Consider the following 26,334-nt stretch of genomic DNA (forward strand, 5'->3'; position numbering starts at 1 on the left):
ATATTTAATAGATCATATTTAATAGATCATATATGATTTCGTCACAACGAGAATGAATGGTTATTACAGTGCAAGAGTTTAAATATCGATCATTTGAACAAATACACTTTCGTGTTCTCCTGATCAGTTCTGATAGTCAAAGTTCTATTGTAGCTTCAAGCCCTCAGAGTAAGCCCACGAATCATCCGCGGAAAAGGAAAGGAGAGCGTAACTCGCATTGCACAGGAATAAAATTTCCCAAGAAGCGATTCGACTGCACTTTAAACGGAATAATGAATCGTCGAAGAAGGAATGTTCGAGAGAAGGGAGAAAAAGAGAGATAAGCATAGAAAGAGAGCGAAAGAGAAAGGAAGAGAAAGAGATAGGAGTAAAGGGAGAGGGTGAAAAGAAAAAGGGAAAGAGAGAGGAAGAGAGGAGCGCACGTATCGGCCGTAGGCACGCTCGTGCGAAGGTCGAGTCGGTGGCTGAAGGGTGCCCGGGGCAGCCGAAAAGGGGGACAAGCGGGGCAAGATGCAACGCACATCTATTGATTCTCCTTCAGCGCGAAGGCCCGTGTGTCCAACTCACTTTCGGAAGCACCACGCACTCGCGCATTCCCCGACGTTACCATCCTATACCCACGCTACTGGAAATATTAGGTTGTTGCGAGTAAAACGCGTTCCGCCACAGAAACAACAATTTTTAAACTACATGCCCTTATAATCACTTGTTCACAAGCCAAACCGGTTAATTCCACTTATTGAATATTTTTCAATCTTAGTACCAAAGCAGTTGATCCGCTAAACTAAACGACGTTTTTAGGCAAACACAAAAATGTCAATGAATAATGTAATTAGTTATATGTGGAAAAAATTACTCATTGCATTGTTCATTGCGTGGAAAATCATAAAAAATCTTACAATGTAAGTCCGTACATAGAAAAATAATGTCGCCACACGATCTAGAAAAATACGGTGAATGGATATATATGTCCTTAAAATTTCAATCAAATAAATTTCATCAAAAATTCCTATAAAATTAAAGTAATTTATTTAATAAAACTAGAATCTGAGTGCTACTTCGTTACATTCTAAAAATTCTAATGCAGTTCAATTTGTTCAAATGTTTTGCAATAAAATAAGTTTCTAAATTTAATAGAATATTTGTAAATATCTTCTGATTCATGTTGTGGGTTCGAAAAAATTGATTAGATTTTCAAGTAAAAATGGTTTCCAATAACTTTAAAGTCATTTAATAATTTATTTCTTTTTATCTCATCTCATTTTCAGCCACAGAGTGGTAAAAGTATCTCGTTTTATTGATTCTTCAAAATTAATTATGAAAATTATTATAAACCTGTTTTAATCTCTGATTGAATGTCAGAATTTATTTTTATTATGATATGTACAGGTAAATTACACTTTACTAAGGTTGAAGTAGCATACACATTCTTATCTTGATTTCATTAATTATGTTACTTTAACAGGGTGAACATTTTTGAGGTTGATTTTAAGCTCTTCATGCGTGTATACTCCTTGCCTTATAAAATATCAAGTCACCACCAAGATTTCGAAAACATTTTACTAAATATGCACCATATGATCATGTAGGAACATTTATAACAACTTTTTTAAGGATTTGTCAAAAATGATTAGGTCGAAAGAAATCCCAAAGGCTCCAGCAGAAGTAAAGTCAAACAAAAGGACATATACAAATTTTATCGGAATATTTTAGTTATAATTGTAGTTGTAATGCATTGTCTAGATCAACCAATAAATCAAACGTAAAACTACAATATTAGTTACAAATTATTTTGTATTCAACAGATTTTAATACTTTAACGTAGGATGTCTCCTATAATGAACAAATAATAATAGCATTCATTAGAATGATTTTAGTCGAATAGCACTTAGGATCTGTGGACACGTGACCTAATCATGTGCTCGCACACGCACACCATCGACCCAATGGGTCCCATGAATGCAGGCCACGGAACAGCATCTCTCCTTCTCCCTCACTCTTTCTCTCTTTTTCGAAGAGAAGAAGACGAAGAAGAAAAGAGAGAGATGAGGGGGAACTGGATTTTGCAACCTCCCTTCCGTACATTCCTACTGTGAATTTCCTTGGCCGGCTGCATAAAGAATTAGAACGCCGGTACACGCGCGCAATAGCTACCCATAGGCGTACACAGAGAATGAACAGAAAAGAGAAAAAAAACGGGGACGTGTGTATACAGGGGCGATGGGAGGGAGGGAGGAAGCTCGCGTTCAAAAGCCTTTGCACTTGCAACTTCGCTCGTACATTTGAAATTCTATGGGACAGCCATCGGCATGGCAAACAGTAAACCAGATCGCGAACAGATATTCATTATTTTGAATAACAAAGTGTACGGAAGAAAAAGGAAAAAAGAACAGGAACGCGAAGCATTTTGTCGCCTTTATTCGAATGTTACCGGGAGGGCAATTAACTTGTGCGCAACCGAAATACCGCGACGCGGGAAAAATGAACCGTTTAGACGTGTATACTTAGAGAATTCGCAGTATGGCGGAAGTTAAAAATGCAATACTTTCTATGTATGTAACAAGATTATTAAGATACCAATCTAGATGCAATAGTCAAATTTAGTATTAACAATTGCCAGTCCACCGCTGTGAAAATATTTATAACATATTTTACAAACATTATATTCATAATACGTACTATATTTAATTTACTAGTTTAGCAAATGAAAGCAAATACGTTCAGAAACATACCTAATTTATTCTTTTAATATTATCTTTATTCCAATCGAATCACTTGAAATCTACTATAATTTGAGTCATGAGATTCGTATTTTCACTGATATGTCCGTTTTAATTGTTTATTCAAAATGTTCAAATAGCACGTACGTTAAGTGTAGATATCTCTTCCTCGTTAATTTTAACCAAAAACTTAAGTAGTAGCTTTGTGATCAAAGCGATATAATAAGTTAAAAGTTATAATCTAATAAATTGTTATAATACTATGTTTCCTAAAAGGCTTCTGTATTACAAAGATACATAAACAATTAATCAACTATAATAACTTCATTGCACACTTTCGTGAACGACATTTGGCAAACTTACCGTATACGTATTTAAATATATGTACTTATAAGTATAATACTTTTAAACAATACATTTAAAAATAATACTTCGAATGCACAAGTAATATGTAATGTGATGATCTTACCAAATATCGAAGGTGATCGATGCAATCTTTAATTTTGCTTCGCGTTCTAGTCGATATTCGAATGAATAGCAGTTGAAATCGTAACGACAGGATCCCGAACCGTCGACTTCGGATATGCAAGGCCGTCCTTAGCACAGTGCCGGCTCTGACAATTATGATCTCGCCTTTGTTTACATGAATCGAAAGGCACGCAAGTACTGTCACAAAAACTGCGTGCCCCTGCCTCGGGCTTCCATTAGCAGGATGCAAAGTGTATTCGAATGTACAGAAGGCATCGCGCCGGTGAACGTGCAGAAACACAAACATGTACTGCTAAGGTTACAAAAACACTTGCTTCAAGTTTCTAAGGATTAGTTGTATACTAAGGGTTTCACGACGCTCAACAATTCTTATCATTCCACATGTACGGTAAGTGTGTATATACACGAAATCCATTGAACAAGCTATCGCGAAATAAAATTCAACAATTTCATTACATTGTTGATTACCTGTTCACTGAACAAATCACTAATCTGACTTATGTATTCTTATTAGTAAACTGCGATTTTTACGCAAAATAAAAGTTGTCATGAATTGCAAAAAATATAAACTAATAGTAATTTTAATTGATTAAAAACAATACATCGACACTTTTAAATTCTTTCAATTTCTTTACTACTTTAAGCTGCAACTATACAATGTTGCCACAAATGCATACAATCCGTAATCTACTCATTATACATATTCCTCATAATTGTGGTGTACGATATATACAAATTATTTAAAAACGTTATAATAATATGAAATAAAGATAAAAATAATTATAACTTATCAGAAAATAAATATAGTTAACATAGGATTCAGTGGTGTATGAAATTTTAAATAAATATTTGCATTTCCGTGTTTCCACACGACAATTTAATATATATATCTAGTTATGGGAAAGGCGCGATGTATTTACGCTACATAAAGGAAGATAAGTATACTAATATAGGATAAAACTTACGAAAATCGGTTTTCTTCGCATCCGTTGCCCGTCTATTCTTTTTTGTAATCTTGTTTGTGTAGAACGTTGAATGTGTCACCTTAATCTTCACCGGTAGTGTTGGACAATTCTAACCCTTTCGCGCGTGCCGCTAAACACCGGTACCACGCGCCACGGAAACTCATTTTGAACAATACATTTGTTGTTTTTACTGGAAATGTCAGTTCAACAGTGCCACACGTCGTGGGGCCAGAACTTTTCGTATCATCGTATACGATAATGGTGAAATGGTAACGTTGTTTTCAAAGATAACCGATTTTCACGAAAAACTCTCAGCTACACCGTCCGTACGCTGCCAGCAGCGAAGGCGACTGAAAACAGAAGCAGAGAATCGGCCCGGCCGGCGAATTGTCGGTTCCGGACGCCCTTGTCAAACGGTGAATACGAAAATTTGATTTGGGAATACTAGCACCGCCTGGTGGAAGCGGGAGCATACTTTTCGTCCATACGATCTTTTCAACTGAGCTACGCGTGCTCTATTTATCGAAAAATGCGAAATTTAAAAACATTTCATGTAATTTTTCAATATTTTCAATAGTGGTATTGCACCATGTCGGACGTTGAAATTCTTCTTCTTTCACATTTATGTTATTAATGTAATACCATGTCAAATAATTATTTATTCATACTGAATTTTTATATGTAGATAGTATCAAATATTGATTTTACATTGAATTTATTGCATAAAGTTTCGTATGGTTGTACTTTTAGCAATTTTATAATTTCAAATAATAATATATAATTATAATATGAACTGATTTGTTTGGAAATAAAAAATAAAATAAAAAATATTGTTTTACAATTTATATTGGTTTTTTTGCAAAGCGCTGCAACTATGCTTTTTGTCTATGGAAGAATGAAACGATTTATTTCTATTTCGGTTAAGCTTTATTCCTGATTTTTACAAATGTAGCTCCACCGTGTTGGTAATTTTTTAATATCATGGCATCTCAAAAATCGGAAATTCATATATTTCAAATTCATGAACAGGATACAATTTTTGGTGAAGATGTTGTTATACATAAAATTATTGAATTGACTACAAATATTACTATATTAACCAACAAGTAGTGTTTTCTCATCAGTAAACTCATAATATGGGACTTCCAGATTCAAGGGGGCTGGTCCTTTCCTAATTCTCCCACTAGCATCATAATGGGAACCATGACAAGGACAATAGTAACCACCAAAATCCCCAGAATTAGCTATTGGTACACAGCCCAAATGTGTGCACACACCAAGAACAACCAACCATTCTGGTTGTTTAACACGGTCTAAATCATTTTGGGGATCTCGAAGAGATGCAACATTGACTTTTGCTTCTCTTTGAATTTCAGCTGCTGATCTGTTATTACACAAAATGCATTATGTTTATGTTTTAAATAGGTAACACATATGAAACTTTGTATATAAACACTTGCCTATGTCGCACAAACAGTGGCTTACCACGCCACTTGAAAACAGCACTTTTTCCTTCAGGAATAGTGGTAAGATCTATCTCTATTTTAGCCATAGCCAATACATCGGCTGATGCACTCATGTAAGATACCAAGCCATATGCAATCCCCTTGGCTGTGTAGATAGAGCCCACTGCGGTTGCTATACAAGAAATAAAATTTTCAGTTTAGAAAATCATGTGAAAGAATCCCAACAATAGTTATTACCTGCAGTCACAAGATACGCAGTTCTCCTTCTAGCATCTTGATTGTCTTTTGTCCTTTCTTCTGGGTTTGTTACATTGCGATATGCTGTGAAATCTGGCCACTGAAGATCTGAATGAGCCCATCTTTTCTGTGATATTTGTGAAGCTCCTGATGCAATCAAATCAGATATAAAAAACACCAGTTATAAATAATGTCTTCTGTAATAAGTAGTAGTAGGATAACTGACATGTGAATTTCTTTCATTGCACAGTGAATCAATTGATAGTACAGGGTTCTGTAAATCTTTCACTGTGTGTACAATACGATTATATAATCGAAATATTGAAATTTATAGTTTTCTCAATCAGACATAAACATTAATAGAATTGTATTTTTAAGAAAAAGATCAAACCTGAGATTCCTGAGCTTACACGCAGGGATCTACACAGAAGACTATCAGAAATACTTTGATTAGTCAGTGGACTGACGACTGGTACAACGGCAATTTTAGGTTTCACTGCGACACCACTACCAGCTACGGGTGCAAATCCATTTGTAATAGCAGTTGTCGCCACTTTTAAAATCGGCGATACGTTCGGCGATTTTGCTACCACATTCATTTTTACTATCTATGCGGAGTAAGAAAAAAGTGAACCACCAAGTAAACGTATCAGATGGTTTCAGACACTGACCAGACTGGACCAGACTACCTAAACCCTACATGTCAGATGGCTCTGCTGTGCTAACGATCACGTAGTTTGTAGGCTATAGACTATACATATAGACGTTGCACGTTGCACAGTCTGACGAAGTTATGCGCAATCACAAGTTTCTACAATTATAATATATGTGAGTTACAGTAATGAGTCCTACTCCTGCACACTTTTCGTGCTCCCTAAACTGACTCGCATATCCCCACCATTTTATCGCGCTCCAGCTCCGCGCAAGTACTGCAGAAACAGAACGAGATACGATGAAAAGAAACAAAATGATATCTATCAGATTCTACATGCGGTTGTGCAGATGGATAAGAAATTAGTAGTCGTTTACTTTGCGTGCTTAAGGCCTCACTTTTTCGCGCATTCGTTTGATTGGTGGTGAAATTCTATTTGTAAAGGAACTTCATATCAAACTATTCCTAATGTAATAAAACAAATTATAGCGCGCCAACCAAATAGATGCACGAAAAGTGTAAGACCGCAAGCACGGTAGAGTAAGACAAGCTATATCGTTCGTCAGTGTAACTTCTTTCACAAGTAGTTGTGCTAATTTCTTGCTCTTTTGCTCACTCGCTATTATCCCTCTTTTTTTGACTGTAACGATTGCACTATCTCACCAGTAAATCGCTAATCAATCAGAGCAAAGAAAATTTCTATACTGACCCTCTCTAGCAGATCGAGTTGTGGTCTGAAGGAGTGCAGGAGTAGAATCTATTATTACATATCTATACAAAGAAATTTTGTACACTCTTTAGTGAAAATCATTGATTCAATACTGAAGCTTCGTTTTATACATTATTTGTAATTTTCCAATGACATGTCGACGTAGTGATTTTCCGTTTCATTTATGATCTCACAGTAGTTAGAATGAAAACAATTTTTTATGGTAATCTTCAATATACTGTAGAAAATATTGGAAAACATTAAACAATTGCGAAAAAATATTTTTACCAGGAAAAATGTTACATTACATACATTTAAAATAATATACGTAAAAGCTAATGCTTCAGATTGATTTAGTTCTGTTAAGACACACGATGCAAAAAGATTTGACGCAGTTAGATGAAATTAGAATTACGCGCAATTGTGTATAAAGTTCAGTGTTCATTAACAATCACAAGATGTCGCCATTATCGCTCGCGTTGAAATCTGTACAGTTTTCTACATTACCAGCTTGAAAATTGAAAAATTGTTTTTAAAAGATATCGTTTATACAGAGAATAACCAGTCGTTATTTACGTAAAAAAACATTTACTACAATTATTGACACATTGATTTTCATGGATGGATTGTTTAAAACTTAAATATTTAAATATACTTAAATATTAATATTAATTTTATATTCTTGTAATATTAATTAAAATGTATATTTTCCATTTTGTATTAAATTAAGAAGGAAATAACGTAACCTTACTTCATTTTCTCGCTCTTTGCTTATTACCCTATCTTTCCTTTTAGTCTTAAATGGGAAATGAAAGCGTGAAAGAAGGATGAAAAAAGGGAAGAAAATATATTTAAAAAATGGTGAAGGAAAAAGGAGGAGAATAGGGGTCAATAGAAGATGAAGGGGTTAGTAATGAAAAAATACGAGTGAAGAATGGGGAAAGAGCCAAAGAGAAAGTAAAGCAGAACTCAGTACCGAAGAATGTGCAGGGAAAGAGATAAATGAATGGAGTGAACAGAAGTGTGAGAAGGGAAAGGGTCAAGAGAAAAAGACAATGAAAAGGAAAAGACATTTTCAGAAAAGTTTTACAGTCAACGTTGTATGTCGATTATAAATCTAATCGAACAAGAGCTACAAGAATTTTTGTTCTACTTACGATAATTTGTTGATAATTTTTACCTAAGAAAATCCTTTGTCCAACACTTTCGATGAAAATTTAAGAGAGCGCGGTGTCCTATTCTTTTATTTTCTCCAAAACATCGCACGAACTAAAAACTTAATAGGATTAATGCAAAGCAAATACATCTGATCCACGATATAAATATAAACCGTACGGTTCATTGTACACGCATTCAATTGTCACCAAAACCGCAAGTGACTTGTTAAACGACGGGGGATAACTGCTGTGTCCTTACGTAGCCATTTTAAACTGTTCTCTTCGGGGTATAAAATATGCAGAGGTCGGCTAAACACTTTCTCGTCGTCTACAAAAGTTCTGCAACAAAATTTATTGACAACAGCTGTGTGCACTTACTTTTTCCAATAGAAAATTCCAAACTCACCGGCAACTTTGGAAAAATTTCATTCCGCGAGACTTTGTGAGGTGAAATATTAAAACACTGTTCAGTCCCTTCGTGAAAGACCATTTAGCGTGGCCTTTTTCATCAGGTTATTTAACGGTATGGTCTAACATTTTCGCTGCAGTACGCTCGAGTAAAAAAAAAACAGAAAAGGGAGTATAAAGTAGCAATTGCTCTGCAAGACGAGTTTCAATATGAATATGTCATTGGACGCGCCTGAACACGCAGGTGTATATTCGCACATGTTTCCTCTTTTTTTACAACGAACAATTCTCGTCTAGTTAGTTTCCTTAATCGCTTGTCGTATTTGCTATCATAGACTACAAATGGGCAGTTACATTGAACCGTTATCCCTTACGGCTACTTGGTCTGTGGCCTCCAGAAAATAATCGTGAAGAAAGTTTTCTCGAGAAATTACGGGCACCAGTGATTTTTGTATTGATGCAAATATTTCTTATTTTTCCTTTGGGCTGTATGTTGCTGTTACGATCGCAAGGTTTAATGATGTACCTGGAAAATTTCGGTTACTTTATACCATGCATGATATCGGTGTTGAAATTCGTCATTATGTACCGACATAAAACGAGTGAGTATTTCAATATCGTTATTTTTTCAGTGAAAACTTATTTCAAATACAGTTCAAATTTCGATCAGTTTTATAATACGAATAAAATTATGAATTTTTCAACACTGCTGAACAGACAATATAAAGACGAGATCAATTTTGAATACTTCTATACAGTTTATAAATTAATACAAATATTTCGTTCAACTGCTTTAAATCATTTGTTTTGTAAGAGTTCGGAATAAATTACGTCGATTTTTTGAAAATACTGGAATTGGAAAATCGGTTTTCTCAAAAGTTGTTTTTTATATAAATACTATTACATGCCTTAACATTCTGTTAAGAGTTCATACCGATCTTGAAGATGATGGCAAACGATTGGGAAAAACCGAAAACAGACGTAGAAAGAAACGTGATGTTACAGCGTGCTGCTATATCACGAACATTCATGAAGTTTTGTTATTCAACGTTTGGTCCAATACTATTTACTATGACTGTTCTCCCGAAATTAGGTATCTCGTATCGACTGACGACGGATGAAACGGCTGTATTTCCATTTCCATCTTATTATATAATTGACGTTTCTCACAGTCCGTACTACGAGATAATATATGCTTCTCAATTAATTGTCATGTTAGCTACAGCATTCTGTTATCTCGGATTTGATGCGTTCTATGGCACCGTAATTCTGCACATTACCGCCCAGCTGGAAAATCTGCAAGCTCGTCTAGTTAGCATTAATTCGTCAGACCATTTTCATTATGACTTAACGAATATCGTGATTGATCACATTCGTCTGTCCAGGTATAATTCGTATATTGCTTCAATGTATTTTTTTAATTTTTGTGCGAAATGTTACGAAAGTATATAATTGTTTAAAGATATATTAAAGGAAGATTATGATTTTTACTTATTTCAAATAAAAAATGATTTTCAATTTAAAAGAAAAGGATTCTTAAACGTTTTCACGTACATCCTGTAAGTATCAAGTTACTGTAGAAATCCTTGCAGATCTTTATTTTGAACAGAAGAACTAGTTACTTTCAAAATTAAGAAAAAGCCTCGTTAATTGGCACACAATGGTCTCTTTATATACTAGAATTATTATTCACATTTATAAAAATTAACTTTAATTAACTGATACGCGTTACAACACAATGTAAACGACAGGTAGCGATACAAGACTGGTAATGAATCACAATGAGTATTTGTACAATTTATCGGTTTTCGGAAGGATGGTGATCATTGTTTGGTTTTTTTTACAGTGCTGTCGACGTGGTAGAGAATACGTATATGCTATTATTGCTCGTATTATTAGTCTATTTCGGTGTATTTAATTGTGTCTACATATTTGAAATAGTTTTCGTAAGTAAACTAAGTGGGAGTAATCCTTTGTAACAAAACAGGATCACGAGAGTAATTTAATAGCTAAATGAACATTTCCTAGGCGCTGACTGATAAAAGCCATTCTGATTCTGCGGGAATATATTATCAAATAACTGCCTACATAAATACGCTTGCACAAATGACTCTTTATTGCATCGCTGGACAGCTTTTGACAACTCAAGTAAACGAAAACTTAAATTATTGGTTTATAATTTCCTAATGATTCTTGTTGCTAGTAGCTAGCCCTGTCGACAAGAATCATTGTTTTTACAAAGTATCCAGTCAGTTTATCATTCACGATTTATTGCATATAAAGTCTGAAGGTATGTTCTTCGCTGCTTACGAATGCAACTGGACAAACTTGGAACCAAACAAAGCGAAAAATTTAATTTTTATTATGGTGAGAGCTAAAAAGACGTTTTATCTAACCGCGGGCAAATTATTTCCTATAAATATGCCGACATTGTGTAACGTAAGATGTTTTCCTTCTATGTCTTCATTATGTTTTTAAAACTGTAACATATGTTTATCATTTCATATTTTTCAGATATTAAAAATTTCCCTCAGCTACATATCATTGTTATTGGCAAAAGTATAGTAAGGAGGATCACCAATATTATCAGATTCTGATTATTATAGAAGATCGCGTACGTAGCATTTGATATCATCAAGAGTAATTGTTAATTTACTTTTGTTGGTAATTTAGAAAAGGATTATTTATAGCCTTACCAAATTGTATTGGATATACGTAAATATACTTGATGTCCTCACTTTCTTCGCATTAATTAGGGTTATTTCTTTTATTGCCAATCTATATTGCACGTGTAATTAACCATTGTAACTGTCATCGAAAGCATGGTTTTTATTAATATAGTTTAGGTATCAATTTTTATTTTTAAGGTATAAATCGATAGTATGAATGAATAGTATAAATCGAAACAAAGCGATTTTGTGATATTCTCAGAACAACGTAAACATGAGTACGTAGGTACTCATTTGCCCATACAAAGGTGAAAATTATTTATTTAGATACAGGATGCTTACGATGTACTGGCACATGTTCCTACTAATAAGTAGAATATGTACATATACGACGTGATTCTTCATACATCACAATACAATATAATATAATACAATCAACTTTATATTTGAGTGTGCTACAAAGATATAGAGTGGTACAGATAAAAATATTTAAAGATTTGTTTAAATTATAACTACAGTACTCTACACTGTTAGAATATTGGTTATATTTTTATAGAGATTGCATTACATGTTACTAAAATGTACGAAGTATTCCGAAAGTCACCCGTGATTAGAAAATAAGGGATTCCTGAAGTCATTTGAAGTAACTTTTTCTTTGACGTAAATACAATCCTTGCTTTTGTTTACGAATAATTAATGAAAAACAGTGACCAATGAGAGGCGAGATTAGCTGACGCAAGGTAATTGTGCCTCTCATTGCTCACTGTATTTCATTGCGAGCTCATAAACAAAACTGCGGATTGCATTTGCAGAAAGTAAAAAATTACTTCAAATAACTTCACTAATCCCTCATTTCCCCATTGCGAATGATTTTAGGGACATCCAGAAGAGATTGAAATTCACGGTAAAGGGGTTTACTTTACAAGCAAACCCAATACATCTGAAGTGTATGCACGGTGAATCTCATCTTCCTCTTTGTCAAAAGTCAGGTTATATGTTAGAACCATCGTGCCAACCTTTATTATGTTACTACGCATACTTTTACATCATTTCCACTCAATTATTCAAAGAGAATGTATCTTATTTATAGATCTTCATTGAGACGAGACTTTTGTTAGAATGACGGAAACTACATTTTTATTTTTGTCACACCATATTATATAATTTTATAATTTCGTATATTAAGAACAAAAAGTTTATAATTGTAATTTTAAGTAATCCACAAACATTAATTTGTCTTTAAATTTCATTTAAAAATTCACAATCGTTATTATTCACCATAATTCAACAAATATAAATTCACCATAATATCACTTAGGGCGCGTGCGCATTGTAATCGTTTTCGGAACACAGTACTAGAGTTTCCTCTCTGTAGAAGCTAATGTGACAAGGTCTGATCTTTCGTTTTCTTCTGGAAGAATCAAGCGTATATTTAAGTGTCATTTTCTGTCGGAATATTTGATTGTTCTAAGAACTATAGAAAAATGTTCGGACCAGGAGGTGCTCCGATAGTAGTTTTGAGTAAGTAAAAACAATGTCCATGCCGAATTTCGTTTGTTTTGGTACCCGACCCAAAAATTTATTTTTCTAACGATGCCGTATACTTCGATTATTGCAGGTCAGAATACAAGGCGGGATTCTGGCCGGAAAGTACAAAGAGAAAATATTCAAGCCGGCAAGGTGAGTACTATCACTGATCCGTTGATTTACCATTTATGGTCTTCGATCGTCGGCACGCCCACGTGTTTTTTCCTCAAAGAACATCTCGTTAATATGTACTATTTATAACTGTATCTACTAAAATTAATAATTTCCGGTTCAGTTTATAGCCCGGAAGTAAGTCATAAGTAAATTATTCCATTTATTGTAAATTTTTGCTGCTATATTGGAAACTCTTGTAAAAGTATATTAAAATATTTATTATATTGTTGAAATAGAAAAATAGATTTATTCTAATTATATTATTCTTTAAAGGCAATCGCAGATGTTATTAGAACATGTCTAGGACCACAAGCTATGTTAAAAATGTTAATGGATCCGATGGGAGGAATAGTTATGACCAACGATGGAAATGCTGTGTTACGTGAAATAACAGTACAACATCCTGCAGGAAAATCGATGATAGAAATTGCAAGAACTCAAGATGAAGAAGTTGGAGATGGTACAACATCAGTTATTATACTGGCAGGAGAAATTTTGGCTGTTGCAGAACCTTTCCTTGAGCAGAACATGCATCCAACAATTATCATCAGAGCATTCCGTCAAGCTTTGGAGGATATGGTGACTATTCTTAACGAACAAGTCAGCATAGATTTAGACACCAGCGATAGAAGTAAACTTATTCAAGTGATTCATTCTTGTATTGGAACTAAACTTTTGGGTCACTGGCCTGAACTAGCATGTGAGATAGCATTAGATGCAGTTCTGACTGTTATGTATGAAGAAGGAGGCAGGAAGGAGATTGATATAAAACGTTATGCAAAGATAGAAAAAATTCCTGGTGGTATTATTGAAGATAGTACTGTCCTCAAGGGAGTAATGATTAATAAAGATGTTACACATCCAAAAATGAAACGATATATTAAAAATCCGAGAATAGTTTTGTTGGATTGCCCTCTGGAGTACAAAAAGGGAGAGTCACAGACCAATATAGAAATATTGAAAGATACAGATTTTACAAGAATTTTAGAACTAGAAGAAGAGCATGTTAAAAAAATTTGTGAGGACGTAATATTGGTGAAACCCACTGTGGTATTTACAGAGAAAGGGATATCAGATTTAGCTCAACATTATCTTGTGAAAGCTGGAATTTCTGCTGTCCGGAGATTGAGAAAGAGCGATATGAACAGAATTGCAAGAGCTTGTGGTGCTACTGTAGTTAATCGTACAGAAGAATTAAGGGAAGAAGATGTTGGTACTAAAGCTGGCCTGTTTGAAGTTAAGAAGGTTGGAGACGAATACTTCTGCTTTGTTACGGAATGTCAAAATCCTAAGGCATGTACTATAATATTGAGAGGAGCCAGCAAAGACATCCTTAATGAAACAGAAAGAAACTTACAAGATGCTCTTCATGTTGGAAGGAATCTTCTTGTTGAACCAAAATTAGTACCAGGTATATAATATTTTTGTTCTAAGTATTTATGATACATGATTATATGCTGTATTAAATGTATTAATAATTTTTATTAAAGGTGGAGGAGCAGTAGAAATGGCAGTTGCAAAACTTCTGGCAGAAAAAGCAACAAGGCTTGCTGGTGTAGAACAATGGCCTTACAAAGCTGTATCACAGGCACTAGAAATTATTCCAAGAACCCTTGCACAGAATTGTGGAGCTAACACCATTAGAACATTGACTGCACTGCGTGCAAAACATGCTACTGAGGGAATGACATGGGGTATCGATGGAGAGACTGGTCAACTGGTAGATATGAAAGAACGTGGTATTTGGGAACCGCTATCTGTTAAGCTACAGACATACAAAACAGCCGTTGAGACAGCTATTTTGTTGTTAAGAATTGATGATATAGTATCGGGAAGCAAGAAAAAGAAAGATAATGAACCTGCAACACCTGCACAAGTTTCAGAAGAAGCTATGAAGGATTGAAGACATTAAATTTTTACATTATGCTCGAAATGCTTTTAATTGTGTTAACATTTAATAATTCATGTCCACGATAATGTTAATTCAATTCAATTCATGTTCACAGAAATTATTATTTGCTTGTCTGTATGCATTTTCGTACAATAAAAGTACTTTGATAAGCTATTAAGAAGAATGATGCACGTACTGTATTTATTAATATACATATTATTGTGAAGGGGCTGCTTTCCTTATTGTAACAAGCTAACTTATATAAAACATCTATAATTAGTGCATAGTAAATTTGTCATATATTGCTTTGATAGCATTTTTGTACGAAACTTAAAGATGAAAATATATTTCACAATATCAATATTGAATATTTTGATGTGTATATCTACATTATACTTTATGATTAGCATTATTCCCCTGCATGTTACAAAATAATACAATATTGTTTGCATATGATCAAAATTTATGTATCTACTACAATTTGCATTTGTTACGTTTGAACAATGTCAGTAATGATATCTCTTATCGTAGTGAATAATTATGAACTTATACAATGTTTTACTTAAATAATAATCATCAAAATATCTAAATTCAAGAAATTATAATAATGTTTTAATGCGGCATTGATTTAAAGAATATTCGTAGTTTATTAATAACGGCAATCTTCGAAAATTGCAAAAATGTTGATGTTACAAAATGAACATTACATATTCAGAATTAATTAAACCATGAGTCATAAACAAAGTGTGCTTAAAAAGAAGTAAATGTGAAACATGTGCAAATGAAGTTTTAAAAGGTGTTAGAGAATTTTTATAGACTGTAATCATAGTCTATCTAATCAATATAAGTATCTAATCAAGATATTCCAGAATCCAAGCATCATTTATCCTGATTGGATGATAAAGTTTCTTAGAAAAACATTTCTTTTTTATAAAAATGTTGAAGAATGTAAAAGGGAAATTGTGATAAGGTATACGTTTTAATCTTTACTTTGTAATACTAATCATCGAGATAATTTAAACAGCTCATAATCAGCAATATGTGCGTAGAATATGTGGTCCATGAACGGTACATGGTACATGAAGATTAGAGAAGGTTCTATGAGATTGCATTGCATTTTCAAGAAGGTGGCGTTTCACGCGACACAGGTATATCGATTGTATGTGTGGGGTGGCCGGCATGAGTGAAGGCCGACGAATGGGACACAATTTTCGTAACGGCTCTTTGCGAAACTTAAAATTGTTCGAATAGACTGAACGATGAGCATGAACGTGAGATGATGCCAGGCTCATCTCGCCAACTAGGAACTGTGAACGGTGGTAAAAAACGACTTCCTTTCAATTGTTTTTCAATCTTTTTATGTGACATCGTGTCGATATTTCTGTCAAGGCTGGCAGATGTTTAGTATTTCTTCCCAATTTGACGTTACTTGGGAACACGATTCGCACTGTTCAATTTATTGTTATAGAATTAGTTGAACATTAACGAGTATATATCCACGTGGTTAGGTGTGTACGGAAGTGATTTTCATATCTGTTTACTACGAGATTGACAGGTGTCTATGGTCGGTTGACTTTGTATCCGGATTGTTAATGAATGAATATTATCTTATACTATCATAATACGGTAATAAAATTATAATAGAAATACGTTGAGTTTTGTAATTTTTGAATTATAGTAAACTGTACTTACAGATATTAGTGTTTTTTTTGCGTCTGACATGAATAATTGATTTAACTTTTTGTATAATAGTAACGTATATAAAGTTTCTTTTTTATTTAATTGTTGATTTTGTTAATATTTATTTCTTGTTTATATGCGGAAAGAATAGAGGTTTTACTTGTTAGAGGAAACTACAATTTGTTTTTACAATTAGGCTCTGAGTGGGACACATTGATGGAGGTTCATCATGAACCAATTGAAAAAAACTATAAATTATTGGAAGAGATTGGCAAGTAAGGCTACATAAATACAATTCTTTTTTAAAATAATTTCGTATTTTGTTTAACTATTTATTATTTTCAGGGGTCAATTTGCGATAGTAAGAAAATGTATGGAACTAAGTACAGGAGAGCTGTACGCAGCCAAAATTATGAGGAAAAGACGTGTTGCCAGAGGTGTAGCAGCAGCAGACATTGGTAGCTATTTGTATTCTCATATTTAACATTTTACTTTGTATTTTTCATAAATAATTGGTTATTTCATATTTTAGCCAGAGAAGCTGGTTTATTGGCACGACTAAGACATCCAAATATTGTTTCACTGCACAAAGTTGTAGACACAGGCACAACTGTTGTTTTACTTTTAGAATTAATTTCTGGCGGAGAGCTTTTTCATTGGGTACCATCTGGTGAATTAGAAGCTGCACATGTGGTTTGTAGATATCTAAAAATATTACGAATTTTTAAATTCGTAATAAATGTAATATAATAAATATAATAAGTATAAACTTGACATTAATTTTGTTTCCAAAGGTTCGTCAAGTTTTAATGGCACTTAGTCACTTACATTCTCATCAAGTTGCTCACTTAGATATCAAACCTGAAAATATTCTTTTATCAACACCACCACCAATGCCAAACATAAAATTAATAGGTAAGTTATTACTGCAGTTCTCAAATTGACAATGTACAATAAGAATGTTCATAATTTATTTGTTTATATAGATTTAGGGCTTTCACATCGATTAGTACCTGGATCAGAACATAGAGCTCTGTTTGGTACACCTGAATTTGTAGCTCCAGAAATTGTAAATTATGAACCACTTAGTTTGGGAACAGACCTTTGGGCAGTTGGTGTTTTAACTTATATTCTTTTAAGTGGTGCATCACCGTTTCTAGGTGAAGATAAACAGGAAACTTATACTAATGTTGCTGCTTGCCAGTATCAATTTGATAATGAATATTTCAATAATGTATCGGAAATTGCCAAAGATTTCATAAGATCCTTGTTGATCAAGGATCCAAAGTAAGTGAGAGAAATTCAATCAAGTTTAGCATTGAAGCTTGTGAATGTATTTGAAGGTAAATTGTAGCAACAACAAATTTGTTTTTCAGAGAAAGAGGAACTGCAGAATCGTGCCTTAAACATCCTTGGATTCTCACGGTCTGTTCTTAAATATAATAATTTTTTTATAATTTATGGTGTATATTTTTATTTTCTTTACTACAGAATTGTTAGAAAATATATATTATTAAATTCTATATTATGTGTCTAGTTAGCATATACATTTAGATTTGATATTACAAAAATACAGTTATTTAATAGTTTCATTAATAAATATGCATGAAAACATTTTAACTGGCAAAACGGGATATGTGGAATTTATTATAAAACTAACCAGCTGTATTTTATCATTTTATAGGAGTCAGAAGCTTCTCAAGGTCTTGGAGGAGCAATGATTAGTGCTGTTAAACGGGGCTGTGTTGAGGCAGTCTCTCAGTTACTACTGCAAGGAGCACCATTGAACGTAAAGGATTCTGTAAGAGTTTTATTGTTGCATATATTATTTCAAATTTCATGAAACTGAGGATCATATCTTTAAACTGAAAGTATGTAAGGAAACCTTATAGGAGATTATATTTCTCTGAACAGAAAGAAGATACGCTTTTACACATAGCATGTGAAGCAGGGGATGAAGGAATGGTAACATTCTTGATAGAGAGTGGAATAGATCTAGACACACCCAATAAAAAGGGCTTAACACCACTTCACGTGGCAGCTAGATACGGTTTCATTAATCTCGTTAGACATTTGTGCCTTGCTGGTTGTGATGTTGACAAAACAAATCGTGGAATCAGAGCAGATGTGACAGCAATCAAGTATGGACATCTCGACATTGCGTCGTTGTTGGATAAGCTCCGAAATGTATGTTAATAAAAATCACATACTTAATACCTGCGTATTTATGTTTTACTTTACATTAATATCGATTTCAGCCCATTCAACGTGAAAATTACATTAAACAATTGCAACCAACACATAGACCAATAGACCGTCTACATGTAAGACTCTTAGGACATTGTGCATCAGGAAAATCATCTTTAATAAATTCGTTAAAGTCTGGTATCTTTAGTTTTGGGTTTTTTAGAAGATCAAGAAGTCAGAACTATACAGCAAAGGTAGTTATTTATCATCTTTAAAATCTAGTAGGTTAAGTTTTAATTAATAAGGTAAAATTTTTCGTACTAAAGACAAAATTTTATATTTAGAGGGAACCAAGTATTGAATTAGATGTAACTAGCAAGCACGGTTCACTTAGTTTTGAATATAGTGATAGTGAATATGAAGGTACACAAGGAGTAGAATGGAGTCGTGGAACTGTTGGTGAGGACAATGATATTGTTAACTTATTTTATGATACTTAGTATCAAAAATACACGTGTTTTTACTTTTAACTGTTAAGGAGGTGAATGTGTGTTTTGGGAGTTATGTGGACGCGAGGAATTTTTAGCATCTTATCATTATGTACTCACATTTCAACAACCTGCAGTACACCTTATAACAGTCAGTCTCAGAGAACCTCTTACTGTACAACTTCAACAAGTTAGATTTTGGCTACGGTTCATTTCAGATCGTATTGCCGCAACTAATTTTGGTAAGATGAACAAATTATAATATTATTAAGCTACAATTGTATATGCTAATAACATATAAATACTATTTCAAAACAGGTTTTGGTGGTAAATATAGTGATGTAAAAGTAATCTTAGTGGGGACTTATGCACCAGAACCTCTTGCTCCAAACTCGAATAGTGGTAGTCCTCTTGCACCACTTTTACCTTTCTTAAAAGAGTTCTCGCCAATTTTGGGGGACGAACCTCAAATGGTCGCTGTGGATGCAACTAATTCGTCTAGTCCCGGTCTGAAACTTCTAAGATCGTACTTGAATAATGCAAGGATGGAGTTTTTAGAGGTGAAGTGATTATATGATTTACACGCAGTTATTCTATTACTAACATTCTATTGCGCGTGTCTCAGACAATATTTTGTGTTGTAATCAATGATTGCAAAATATACAGACAAATTTTTTTACGATTCTCGTGATTCTACTTGAACGTTTTAAATAATTGAGACGAATTTTTATTATCGAATTTGTATTAAATATTGGGAATAGACCAGGCGAACCAAATTATTGCATGTCGGCATACACAGCATCAGATTAAGAAAAAATCAAAATATCGTTTCACAGATAATCTAAATTGGGATTCCAGAATATAAATCATACCTATTCGGATATGATTTACGTGTGGCAATCACAATTTAAATTAATATCATCTGATATCGTGGAATCCTCAAAGTCTTGAATCATCATGCTTAATTGCACGAGCCACTTCGGTCTAAGAAATTCGGCGATATATCGTTCAAATATGTGTTCAGAAATATAATAAATATTAAAAGGTTCAGGTTCGAGCCGAATATGTTCGTGTACATAACTATACTTCCACATTTTTTTACAGGGATATAAGGCCAGTGTTTGTACAGCATGCAATAAATGTGTGCATTAACATTGTCAAAACGGTTCTCATTAGAATCGTGTCATTTCATTTTGCATAGTGCCAACTACATTTGTAAAATTCACGTCTCTTTGATTTCAAGTCCCGCAATCTTAACACTATATTGAACGAACTCCTAATCAATTCCTGGTTACCATGCAACTATTTATGTTTCCAGTTATGATTCAGTAATCCATGATCATTCATGATCATTCATGATGCATGGTTGATTTTCATATATGTACAGTGTGCCTCAGCCAAGTGTATAAAAGTTGATAAATTCGAAATGAATGAAGATACAAAAATATTTTTGAATGTAATTAATAATTTAAACACAAAAGTGGCCAAATTTTTTGTTTAGAACGAATTCTTTTTTATATTTTTAATTTGATAGTATGAAGTAATATTTGTCTCTACCAAAAAGTTTGACCACTTACATCATTTAATTTCCACTGAAAAAATTTTTTTGTATGTTCACTGGTTTCGAAATAATTGACACTTGTACATTTAGCTAGGGTCGCAGTATATGTATAGGTATATGTACAAGTAATCAAAATCCCTGGAAGTAATATTCTGTATTCCCCCACTAATTTCTTCAGGTACAATTAATCGTTTGCGATATTCATATCAAGCACATTCCCGAACGAAAACAAAAATAATGTTAAAAATGATCTTTTTTATATCTGCTGTCACTCTGTCACATGATCAATTTACTAACGACATATATTTTAGTTGCTGATTATTTGGTCATTAACATTTATTAACATCAGCCTTACTGCATGCAATGCATGATGTAGGAAGGACCGGAAGTTGCAGAAAGTATTCTCCGACGTGACACGCCGCGGGCTGCGGCCTCGTACGTGCCCTTGGCGAATCTTGATAAACAGGTCGAACTATTTCTCAATTCCTTTGATAAGTGATGTGTATAATGAAGTTGTTAATTTTATTTAATAATTGCTCTAATGCTTTATCCCATTAATACATACATGCACTACTTGTCCAATGCAATAAAGAAAAAAAGAAATACTCTTGTATATATTTTCTGCATCAGTGTATTATTTCATATTTTGCTCTCTTGTATCCCTTGGTTAAGGACTCCAAAATCTTATTATAGAGTGCTCTTGTGTGGACTGGTCTTGCTGAATCTTGGAGAACGTACGTCCAAACTTTAGAGGTACCTCCAGTAATGCTTACACAGGAGGAATTTTTGAGAGAAGTGAGAAAAATTAATCCGTTAGTTTGTTTAGAACATTGTCGACATCTTGGATTACAATTGCAGGTACTATATGTGATATAATATATATGTTTATATTTCTATTTTCTCCTATAAATTAACCCTGGAACCTTTATTTTTAGAATTTAGGGGAATGTATGCTCCTTCCTGGGAATTTGATAGTTCTTAGTCCAGAATGGTTTTGGCAGGATGTAATAAACTGGCAATTAAGCCCAGAACAAAAAGGACGTCTGGCAGGACGTACTACGGGAGTGTATGCTTTGGAAGATTTTCAGGCTCGCTGTCCATGTCCCGCGAGTCAAGCTTTACAAGCTTTGCAAGCAGTAAATTTGTGTGTCCCAGTAAGTTTCTTTAATTTAATTATTAATTTACAATTCTATATATCTATTATTTAATATGTATTTAATTTTGTGATAGTGTGAAGTGGATGAAGATGAAGTAGAGTACGAAATACCGTGCTTAAACCTTGTTGAGCGTTTACCAGGATTATGGGAGCCATGGAAACAATGCTCCAATATCCTACCACACGCAGGTCTTCGTCTAGCACCGTCCGAAGCACCTCTGTATCACTTAATTGCAATATTTCCACATTTACAAGTAAGTATTATATTTCTTATTACTACTCTGTTGATCACAGCTAATGATATGGCATCATACAGGCACAACTAAGGAAAATTACTCAATCATGGGATCCGTCGAATTCAGATTTATATCAGTGGTGGCGAGGATCAAAATTATGTATAGGACCTTGTGAAAGTATTATAACGTTTGAAGAGGATGACCAAAGCTGTATGGAGATACGAGTACGTGGACCACGGAGTACTAGTGCACAATGTTTTGCGCTTCTGAGTATTATCCTCGACGCTATTGAAACAACAATTGAGTTGGTTGCTCCAGGAATGTTACTTGAAAGACATTGGCTCAGTCCTAGTCAACTTCGCGAATATGACGAAGTTAGTTACTTTATGAATTGTAAAATTTGATACATTTTAAGTTAAATAATTTGAATTATATTTCACGAATCTCCATATTTACGTTCATAGATTGTACATTCTTGGGAACCGGCACCGGTTATATCAACCTTAATAGATAAAGGTCTTGAAGAAGCAGTTCTTAAAAATCCTTTAAATGGACAAGAGGAAACGGTATGGGAAATAGTGGGTTGTGGTCTACCTTTAATGGAAAATTGTCTTCCTGGACCAAAACAACCCATAAAACATATAAAACCTGCTGTACAGAGAAGGCTGGCACAGATGCTCGACCCTCCTGACCGTCATGGAAGAGACTGGTGTTTACTCGCAGTAAGGCTGGGTTTGGGAGATCGAGTAGCACAGTTAGACAGTACAGTGGACAGTCCAACGTTAAGGTCAATACTTTCGCTTAAAATTAGTAATATACTTTAGAAAATAGATAAATAATAATATCAGAATGTACCTGTTTCTGTTTATTTGGGTTATGTAGATGTTTCTATTTATTTTATGGATACAGATTTAAGGGTGATTACAGTTTTAAAAATCTTTAGATATCCGACATTCAGATTAAAATTTATATAGATTAATTCGTTGATTGAAGAAAGTATTATAGATCAAACTTCTTCAATTAAAATAAACAGAAATCAATTTAATCTGACAAATAGTGTTCGAGATGAAAGTACGCATAGAAAATAATACAATAGTATTTTCTGAAGTTTGTTGTTTCGTTTTCAGGTTACTAAACACTGCAGGTGCCGACTGTTCCGTAGGTTCTTTGATACAACAATTACGAGCCCTGGATAGGGAAGATGCTGTGCATCTTTTGCTATCTTACACGCCAACGTATATATTGTCAACGGCTATCGATTCCGAAACGGGATCTAATCTTTCCAGATGACAATGCTGCGTTTATCCATGGTGCATTAATACTTTCTAAACAACGGATTCCCGGCGGGTATACCATGCCGTGGGTTTGATAGACTTATGGCGCTCTAGGTAGTCTGGATGACTTTTTCGGCGAGGGGAAAGGAAAGGGAGCTGTTTCGTCCCGGGCCCGCTAGTGGACTCGTCCGTAAGGCTTTCTAGCGGGCTTTGCCTTAGACAGGGATAAGGGTAAGGACTTAGGTAGCTTTCGGGAAAGGAAACCATTTGTTGGCGAGTGTCGGAGGTAGTCGCCACAGACTCATTATGTCACCGCTTCCGCCCAACATAAATTTTGCATTGTTCTTTAAATCTAAGTATGTACATTAACGGTACATTGTATGTGTACTTCTTTAGAGGCACGTCAAAATGCACACGCACCAATGTGTACTTTTATATCTACTTATTAACGAGCACTTTATGTGGCACAAAATTCTTTTATATATACATACACACATACATATGATGATAGAAGATTGCATAAGTTGCATCGACTTTGTGTACTTTCTCTTACGAGCTCTTATGATCTAAGTATGTCATAATTTAATTATCTTTGTTAGCGTAAAAGAATATTTATAGCTCTATGTTTTCGTTGGGTTTGAAAAAAAACTATGTACTTAAGAGAATGTCTATTTAAACACAGGTTTAATTCTTTATCGGTTTTCGCGTTTTTTCCTAATTGTGAACTATTTGTAAGCGTTTCTATTGTGATACTATATTGTATGATTAGCTAGATCGAATTTCTTATATGAATTTGTATTAGGTGAATAATTCTAAATAATGTGTATGCACATGCGTGGCCCACAAAATAATGCATTTACACACTATATAAACACGATACTATTCGTATTTGATACCAATATTGTTTTGAAGGCTTTTCTTGATACGCATATATACTATATCTTGCCAAAACCTCAGTGTCAATACGCGTTGCTTTTCAACTACTATGGTATTTAGAAAAACTGTACTATTTGCGCGGAAAGCGAAGCGGCAACAGTTCGCACAATTCTTTGCTTTTTTCGAGGTACAACTGTCGACGAAGTTCTATTTCTAAATGGTGTTTTTTACTAAATCAATATTTCTGAAGTACTTATTATGTGCCATAAACAACGTTTGCTCATCATAACTGTTGGAGTGTTACAGATGCTTCTATAAGACCTCTAAATTCATTTTTTTATGTAAGCAAGGCATTTATTAACAAGCCGAGACTCGAGAGTATGGCCAATCATTTGATTAAAACGATTCACTGTAGACTAGGCGTTTGACTATTGTACTATTGTTCAAATTTTGTTGGCACAAGTATGTTAAACAAGAACGCACTGGTCATGTGCAATGCGCATGGGTACATAGTATATATCATAAAATATAAGCAACATTTGTTGTTCATAGAATACTTTCTTTGAACATATCTATTCTGTATTAATTTGATCCACTGTATACTATCTAAATATAGCGTGATAGTTAGCTTTACATTCTTACGTTGTTCAAGTATTTAGTACAAGAATGAGAGGATCTTTATCTGTAATTAGAGATGAACACGATAGGTTTTGATCACGAATTGTCACTAGAGTAATGAATTCTAATTCTGTTATTATACAATATACGTAAAATATTTTTGTTGCATTTTTGTTCTACATATTTCTTGTAAAATGACCATGTAATATATAATGCTATAAAACTAATGTAGACTCGACACATATGAATAACTACAGAATTGTCCTTTGAGATTTGTATTTCGAAGCTTGCGTTCTTTACGCATTGTGTTCATTTTACATTGAATACACCACCGTTTGCGATGATTAGTTTTAAATATTGAGTGTTTCCGTCAGGAATTGTATTTTATAATGCGTGCGTACAATTGTGGAAATGTTGGCTTCTAACGATCAGTGTTGTCGATCAGTCATAGGCCAGCATTGTAAGTTCTAATGCGCTTAAAATATTTATGTTTTACAGCTTTTGCGTAGAACTATACAAAAATAGTCGAACAGTTATTCTTAAGATAAAGTTAAACAGAATCAGGATATGCGCGGGAAAAGACATTTTCCAAAGGAAAACATTGTAAGACTTATAATTGTTGCTATTTATAAAATGAAAATACAAAAATTGGGAAGCAAACTTCCTGATTTTGTTGTGGTCAATAACATTTACATTTTTCTAGTTTATATAATGACGAGAACCTTGATGTCAAACGAAGTACGTCCTTCTGAAATTAACTTGTACGTTTGTTTAAAATTTCTTAATCGTATATAAACTATGAAAACACACACACGCAATTCTAATATATACACGTATATTAGAAACTACAATCAAAATCAATTTGATCATTTTATCGGTCGTGTCGTTCACGACAATTCTAAGAAGAATTACTGTAATAGAATGTAGTCCTGTAAATTTCTATAATATACAGTAGATAACATTGATGAAATGATGCTTTGGTATTAAACATTGTAAAATATCGAAAATTCGTGTCTGTTTCGTTTCATTTTACTCTTAGATTATTCAGCTTACATTTAAGGGTAAAGGATGAAGGAAATGTACTGTATTTTCTTTTATATTATAGAGGGTGTTAATAAAACCTTACTTATTTGCAAGTGAAATTTTGTTACTGAGAAATAACTGATTGTACTGCTTAGAGTGTAAGTGAAAAAT

General features: G+C 33.8%; 4 protein-coding genes across 11 annotated transcripts; 3 read left to right on the forward strand and 1 right to left on the reverse strand.

Annotated features, from left to right (window-relative positions):
- Nucleotides 1–5,163: 5,163 nt before the first annotated feature.
- Rfesp (Rieske iron-sulfur protein) lies at nt 5,164–6,752 on the reverse strand. The gene is made up of 4 exons (XM_078196114.1): nt 6,269–6,752; nt 5,878–6,024; nt 5,635–5,812; nt 5,164–5,558 (listed from the first exon to the last, which is right to left on the reverse strand). The coding sequence occupies exons 1-4, from the start codon at nt 6,474–6,476 to the stop codon at nt 5,270–5,272; spliced, it is 822 nt and encodes a 273-aa protein (XP_078052240.1). The 5' UTR covers nt 6,477–6,752; the 3' UTR covers nt 5,164–5,269.
- A 2,102-nt stretch (nt 6,753–8,854) lies between these two features.
- Nucleotides 8,855–11,643, forward strand: LOC144475555 (odorant receptor 30a-like). 5 transcript variants are annotated; one of them, XM_078191585.1, is made up of 8 exons: nt 8,856–9,047; nt 9,139–9,405; nt 9,729–9,896; nt 10,023–10,188; nt 10,650–10,749; nt 10,832–10,951; nt 11,087–11,242; nt 11,318–11,643. In XM_078191585.1, the coding sequence occupies exons 1-8, from the start codon at nt 9,014–9,016 to the stop codon at nt 11,366–11,368; spliced, it is 1,062 nt and encodes a 353-aa protein (XP_078047711.1). In that variant the 5' UTR covers nt 8,856–9,013; the 3' UTR covers nt 11,369–11,643. The 5 variants fall into 5 exon arrangements, with proteins under 5 accessions (XP_078047702.1, XP_078047694.1, XP_078047711.1 ...); XM_078191576.1 differs by having other exon boundaries at nt 8,855–9,047; nt 9,729–10,188; nt 11,087–11,170; XM_078191568.1 differs by having other exon boundaries at nt 8,855–9,047; nt 9,729–10,188; nt 11,087–11,170; nt 11,338–11,643.
- Nucleotides 11,644–12,834: 1,191 nt separating this feature from the next.
- Cct3 (chaperonin containing TCP1 subunit 3) lies at nt 12,835–15,432 on the forward strand. The gene is made up of 4 exons (XM_078187666.1): nt 12,835–12,993; nt 13,091–13,152; nt 13,447–14,584; nt 14,664–15,432. The coding sequence occupies exons 1-4, from the start codon at nt 12,957–12,959 to the stop codon at nt 15,074–15,076; spliced, it is 1,650 nt and encodes a 549-aa protein (XP_078043792.1). The 5' UTR covers nt 12,835–12,956; the 3' UTR covers nt 15,077–15,432.
- A 100-nt stretch (nt 15,433–15,532) lies between these two features.
- On the forward strand, nt 15,533–26,270 carry LOC144473606 (death-associated protein kinase 1). 4 transcript variants are annotated; one of them, XM_078187644.1, is made up of 21 exons: nt 15,533–16,383; nt 16,941–17,019; nt 17,090–17,202; nt 17,277–17,437; nt 17,539–17,659; nt 17,731–18,031; nt 18,121–18,169; nt 18,429–18,545; nt 18,659–18,931; nt 19,003–19,185; nt 19,276–19,390; nt 19,470–19,661; nt 19,738–19,979; nt 21,357–21,446; nt 21,674–21,838; nt 21,916–22,134; nt 22,211–22,390; nt 22,453–22,746; nt 22,837–23,159; nt 23,500–23,682; nt 23,761–26,270. In XM_078187644.1, exons 1-20 carry the CDS (start codon nt 16,341–16,343, stop codon nt 23,660–23,662), a joined length of 3,423 nt encoding a protein of 1,140 aa, XP_078043770.1. In that variant the 5' UTR covers nt 15,533–16,340; the 3' UTR covers nt 23,663–23,682; nt 23,761–26,270. The 4 variants fall into 4 exon arrangements, with proteins under 4 accessions (XP_078043770.1, XP_078043779.1, XP_078043763.1 ...); XM_078187653.1 differs by having other exon boundaries at nt 15,533–16,690; nt 23,500–26,270; XM_078187637.1 differs by having other exon boundaries at nt 23,500–26,270.
- The last annotated feature ends 64 nt before the right edge of the window (nt 26,271–26,334 follow it).

Source organism: Augochlora pura, chromosome 2 (genome assembly GCF_028453695.1).
Source record: "Augochlora pura isolate Apur16 chromosome 2, APUR_v2.2.1, whole genome shotgun sequence".
Taxonomy (NCBI): domain Eukaryota; kingdom Metazoa; phylum Arthropoda; class Insecta; order Hymenoptera; family Halictidae; genus Augochlora; species Augochlora pura.